This window comes from Quercus lobata, chromosome 7 (assembly GCF_001633185.2).
Source record: "Quercus lobata isolate SW786 chromosome 7, ValleyOak3.0 Primary Assembly, whole genome shotgun sequence".
Classification (NCBI taxonomy): domain Eukaryota; kingdom Viridiplantae; phylum Streptophyta; class Magnoliopsida; order Fagales; family Fagaceae; genus Quercus; species Quercus lobata.
In genome coordinates, this window is record NC_044910.1 from 46,530,995 (window position 1) to 46,537,430 (window position 6,436).

General features: G+C 36.0%; 1 protein-coding gene across 1 annotated transcript; it reads right to left on the reverse strand.

Moving 5' to 3' along the window:
- Positions 1 to 3,365: 3,365 nt before the first annotated feature.
- On the reverse strand, positions 3,366 to 5,654 carry LOC115952528 (exocyst complex component EXO70H1-like). Its single transcript, XM_031069697.1, has one exon. The coding sequence runs from the start codon at positions 5,504 to 5,506 to the stop codon at positions 3,581 to 3,583; it is 1,926 nt and encodes a 641-aa protein (XP_030925557.1). The 5' UTR covers positions 5,507 to 5,654; the 3' UTR covers positions 3,366 to 3,580.
- Positions 5,655 to 6,436: the final 782 nt, after the last annotated feature.

Consider the following 6,436-nt stretch of genomic DNA (forward strand, 5'->3'; position numbering starts at 1 on the left):
CTCTGCAGCTAACTATTTGTTCGCATTAATGTGAAAGTGATGCCTGAATAGTAATTTTTAGCCTTACAGTTACTCCCAAAGACCTCAAGAAGGTGCTAATGGGACAATGATCAACACCAGCGACCTAATCTACACATGAAGGGTGGAGATGAAAGGAAGAAGATAGTATAAAATAGAGAGGAGACCTTGAGGGAAGGGGATTGGAAAATAAAAAGAAAAACACTGTAGAAACAAGAACCATACTTGTAATCAAATTCAAGAGAAATATATATAAGAATTGATCTCCTCGAATTGTGCCGAGTACTATTTTCTTTAAATAAAACCCGTTTATCTAGACCCGCCATAATTGTTGTCCAATTCTTTGGAGCCTAGCTTTCTAACCCACTTTCTACAAATTTATTATATTGGGCTCTTTGGGCCAAAATCCTTTTGACTCTTGGGCTTGGGATCCAAACTGGGTCCTTACAAAAGCCAATAAAACACAATAAACATCTCGTTCCTTGTGACTCTACACTATATGATCAAGTGTATTTGGGTGGTGTGTGTACTTATGTTTATTGATTTTGACTTTGTGTAAACTTTAGAACAAATTTATTGATTAATTAGCATTTTTTTTTAATATGCAAATGACTCAAGTTGTATAGTTGTTTGACTTTGGTTATTTGTTGTTTGGGACTTAAAGTTAGAAGCGTGGTTCTTTTTATTTCCTTGGCAATGTTAATTATTATTTTTAGTTCAATAATATTTGACATATAATTAGATGATAAATATGATTTATATTTGATTGGTAAATCTAGCTACAATATTAGATTTATTTCAAGAAAAAAATGCAAATAATTCAAAAACACTATCATGTGTCTTTTTTTAAAAAAAATTGATTTGTTAAATGAATTTATTAAGAATGATGGAGCAACTATTATAAATTTTACTAGATAAGTCATAAAAATTGATTTATCAATCGTTGAGACACAACAAATAAATAATTAAGATATTTATTTATTATATTGTTGAAATGATATCAAATACATTCATTGTCATATCAATTTGTAAATATTATATAGTAAAATGATAGGTACTATAGTGTGACAATGTGGATATTTGCAGATATTTGTAAATGTATGCATGTGTGGATATTTGCAGATATTTGTAAATAGGCATTGTAGCAATTGTAGGCTATTGATATTTGTAGATATTTGTAAGTAGGTGTAAGGGTGTGCACAGGTGGTGCGTATAAAGCTGCAGGGGTGTGCGTGTGTAGGTGTGACAGCTGTGTGTGTAAGGGTGTGTAGGGAGTGTGCAAGGTGGTGCGTATATAGCTGCGGAGGGGTGCGTGTGTGCCTGCATGTGGGTGCGTGGGAGTGTGTAGTAACTAGACTATACTGCAAATAAATTGTACTACTATTGTGGGTTGTTAGTTGGTTGGGCCAGGGTGCCAAGTAGGTAGTTAGTTGGTTACATGGTGTAGTGCTTATAAGGAGAGGGTAAGGATTGTAAAGCTCATGGAGATAAGAGTTTCATTGTTTCTTCCCCATTCTCTCTCTACCTTGTTCCTTCTTCCAATTATCAATTCTTCTTCCCATTCTTCCACTGAACTAGAATCTTATCATAAAATTGGTAGTAGTTTTGAAGTTTTATTTATTATGCTCTTAACGTGACACTAATCTAATTGTAAACTTGTAAACATACTAACACACTAATAGTGATTAGTCAACAAACTTTATCTATTGTCACGTTAGTTTGTAAACTTGTAACATAATTAATAGCAACTTTAGCATTTTTCTTGTCAAAATTTTATTAATACTAAATAAATACTAATTTGCATTTAATAAAAGAAAATCAATTATACTTGGCCCCGCCTAAAGTAAATTCTTGGGCCCGTTCTTAACTTGGGAGAGTTCCTCGAATTTTTCTTTAGTTGACATCGAGTTGGTCAGGCTCCACCCTTCAAAGGTGACCAGCCATAAATTTATATATCATCATCAATGATGATGAATAACTTTTAAAGTGAAATTTTATAATTATCACTAACTTGAATTTGATCATCCATGCAATCAGGATTTGAGCCGTAAGTTCGGTCAGCTGTTCCAAAAATAAATACTAAAATATAAGCCAACTTCAACATTTTTCTTTGTTTTCTGTTCACAGGATGTTTCTTTCATTCTTTGGTTTGGTTTTTACTCAAGTGTTTGGTGGAAGGATTATTAATAATAATTAACAAATTAAGCAAGCCCGGGAAAAATACGGGCTACATGTTTGTTTAATATTTCAACAGTATCGCATCACATATACTAGCTGTTTCAACAACATGACATCACACATAAATATAGCGATCACTCATTCTGCCTTACTTTTTACAACTTGATCTGAAGTAGGAGAAGGTTTAGGGACACAAACTTTGCCATAATTTGTTAAAGTAGTCAATCACAAGAGGGTAAAGAAAACAAAAACACGATAAAAATATGTGAAAGTTATTGTTTATCGCTCACAGTTTCAAGTTTCAACCACTTCGATAAATTATAGTATGTACTTATTTTTTAACCCGCACTTATGTTTAACTTATGTCCGGATTAGGTACTACAAGACTACAGTATGAAAAGAGAGAGTTTGAGAATCTAAGAGCAACCACACTAGCTCATGGATAGTCTTCTAAAATACAAAAAGTGCTCAATTTTACACATTTTAACCCCAAAACCTCCCACATCAGTCTTTGTAAAAATGTTTAAATATGCACAATGGTCTTACAAATGAACAGTAATCGTGTATATATACACAGTTATTGTTCACCGTGTAAATAATTTCTTTATTCTTTTTTTCCCTCTCCTCTCTTCACCTCACTCTCTTTTCCTTTCTCTCTCCTTTCACGGTTACTGTTCACAATGTTAAAAAATGAATATTTTATTTGAATAAATGTGTATAATAGGCAAACTAATGTGGGTGTTTTGTAAAAATAGGTGTATAAAATAGAAAAAATAGGTTTTAGATGTGAAAAATGGAAAAAATTTTGTACATACTGATGTAGATGCTGCTTGTTTGGTGAGTGAGTTCAAACTCACATTTTCACATTTTAAACAACATTATACATATTTCTACAGACTTTTTCACTCACACGTATTTCAAAAAATTCCAAACAATAATTTTCAAACTACCCTACCAAACACCTCTTAAATGAGATACAGAAAATCTGAAATAACACTTTCCTAAAAACGCAGGTATAAAAAATTGAAAAGGGTTTTTTTTTTTTTTTTTTTGTGAGAATGAATTGAAAAGGGATATAAGTACATAACGATGTTAGACAAAAGTACAAAACATAGCCTAAAAAGTCGTAGTATAAACTGATTATTCAAACGGTACTTTTACACAAAAGGAAAAACTATGAACAACATGTACATCTTTATATATAATCGAGTAAAAAAAGTCAAAATTTGGCTCTCAAAACAAAAAATCGCCAACTAAGCCCAAAAACTGTTTGATATTGTTGTTAAAACAACCATTTTTAGTATTCAAATAATAATAATATATCTAACAAGTATTTTCACAGAAAATTGAACAACAATATTTAACCATTACTACCGAACAGCCCTTAACCTCTAGACCACGAATGTCGTTGATGAGACGAGGAATACGAAGAAGAAACACTTGTACTCCCCGAGTTATTGTTGTTCCCAAAGAAAAGGTCCGACAAGTAATTCCCCACATCCTCAGGAGCAAATCTGACAATTAACCCAACATTGCGCTCTCCAACAACATTAGACCTGTGAGCGTCGTAGAATTCCCGATAACTTGGGACAATCTTTCTTGCTAATGAGACTTTCATTTCGTCTCGGAGTTTCGGGTCCGATACGACAAACGAGCTCTGTTTCCTACAAGTTTCGTCGAAGCTCGAATTGAATTTCCTGAAAATTTCCTTCGCCTGAGCTGGAGTAATCGTGGCAGTTGGATTTTCCGGCAGCGTTGCAATCACTGGGCCCCACGCTAATCTCTCGTAATTCGCGGCGAATAGTTTCATTTTTTCTTCGTGCTTTGCGATCCAATCCTCGCCGAGAAGGTACTTCAAGTTCGAGGTTTGGACTTTGGAGACAACGTGGTTAAGGTTATTGGCTAAGAATATGTACGAGAGACAAACGTCTTTGTGATGTTCTACTTTGCCGTCGAGTTTGCAGAGAAGTACGACGATTAACCAAGCCATGCGCATGGAAATCGCCGGTGCCGGAGAGTCATCGGTGGATGGACTTTCGAAGTAAGATTCCGGTAACGATGATCTCGGCGGCGGAGGCCAGTCGGCGAAAATGTCTGCGAGGATGTTACTGTAATCGGCGAGGAGAGAGAGGTAGTTCATGGTGGTGAGAGTCAGAGTGTGAACACCGCCGCCACCGTGGATTTTCGACTTCGACGAGTCCTTTTGCATTGTTGACTCGAACTCCGATAGCATTGAGCGGACCGTGTCGCTGAGCTTGTTCAGCGAGTTGAGAGCTTGAGCTCGAACGGTGACGGTTGATTCGAATGAGAAGATGGAATCGATTTCGATCCAGTTGGTTGAAATCGCTGTGTACATGTCGAGCACACGGAAAATTTTCTCAGGATGAGATTTCTTGCTCTTAGCTACGAGTTCGGGGAATCCGAAGAGAAGAGTAGCTCCTTCTTTGGAAATCTCAGTGAAACAAGATTCTCTGATCGAGTCTGAGGAAGCGAAAACATGGTCGCAGAGGATTCTCTCTCCGTTGAAAAGAGTTGCCATCGAAACTTTCACTGCCTCCAACCAATCCTTGATTCTGCGATCGAGAACTTCCCAGTCCATCTTATTGATTTGTGAGGAGCTAATTTTTTCAACACCAAGTCGATAAATGCCTTCGTCGATAATCGATTTTCTGATAATTTTGTATATACTGATACACTCTTTGGCGTAACCAGAAGAGATCATACACTCAGCTATGGATCTCAAGTCAGTCATAGCTATGGAAGAAACTTCTTCGACTTCATCGATTGAATCGCCTACGTTGCGCACTTCATCATCGTGTGAGACTGAGCCACCATCGTCGAAATCAGAAATGCTTGATCGAGCGGAGGCGCGTGAGGATCGAGCGGAGACTGATTCGGGGTCCAAGTGAGCTCGATTCATGGAAAGGATTTGATAGAACTCCTTCTGGAGTCTCTTCATGGCTATCTGCATAAGGTTCTGTGCGTGCACGAGCTTCTCCGAGGTCGAGTTCTCGGTGACCAAGGCGTGCATGGATTTCTGAAGATCGTTCACGCACCTGATGAATTGCATGGCTTCACTTTTGCTCTCGTAGAACAAAGATGTGACTTTGGCATAAGTGGAGGTTTCTGGGTTCCACTTGTTTATCAAAACCGTGGCCGCTTCGATGCTCTGCTCGATCAATGACTCCGAAAAGCTGCGTCGAGGAGTACCTGTTGAAATTGAGTTTCTTGCAGGCGAAGAATATCGAGACATAGAGAAAGATGAAGTTTTGGAGTTGAAGCAAATACTCCTCATTCCTTTTCTAGGCATTTTTAAGACCTTGGAGTGAATATGAGTGCTTGTTTGTGTTTGGGTGTGATGGGTGTGATAGATAAATACTTGAGCTCTGTGATGGTGTGTGAGAAAAGGTATATCACCGTACAGAGCTAAAAATTTATTTCTAGTTCTTAGTGTCTTTGTTTATGGTAAATTGTGAGTTGGAACATTGTTGTGGGGGTATATATAGACAAACGAACAACGCCGTTGTTTGGCCGATAGTAAAAATAAATAAATAAATAAAGAAAGAAAGAAACGTGTATACCGTATAGGCCTTAGAGAAGAACGTGGGGTATTGACTTTTTAAACTGTACAAGGAGTCACGTAAATTGAGTGATTGTCTCTTACACGTTCCACGCGTACGGTTGTATTTGTGTCCGTCTCTCAGAGAAGCTGGGACTTTGAAATTTGCTAAAAGTAAAAAGATATTAAATCCTACAAATATATTAATAAGTGAATATTATATCAATATTTTATTTAAAATTCAATTCATCCTATCACATTTAATAATATATTGATAGATTCCTAATTTTGTTGAATTTATATATGGGTATTAGAATTGATTGAGTGTAATTGTGTTTATTCTTAAATATGTGATAAGGTAATGTGACATGTTGGTATTGGAGGGGTAAAAATATGGATTTTACAGTACATCCTTATAGAATTTAATCTCAAAGTAAAACCCAAGGAAATATCAAAATAGTAAAAGGTGGAAATATTTTTGAATAAAATTGATGAGAGAAAATAGATTTGCCTGTGTGTAACGACACCCAACTGTTTCGTTTTCTAGTGATACATAAAAAAAAAATTCTGGATTGGGTATTATAAAAATACTAATACTATCAAGTAAAAAAAAAATCAATTTTCTAAAATAAATAAAAACTATCAAGTCAAAAAGGATAAATTGAACCGTTCAAAAGAGGA

Coding starts and splice junctions, on each gene's coding strand:
- LOC115952528 (XM_031069697.1), bottom strand. CDS start 5,506: ATGCCTAGAAAAGGAATGAGGAGTATTTGCTTCAACTCCAAAACTTCA.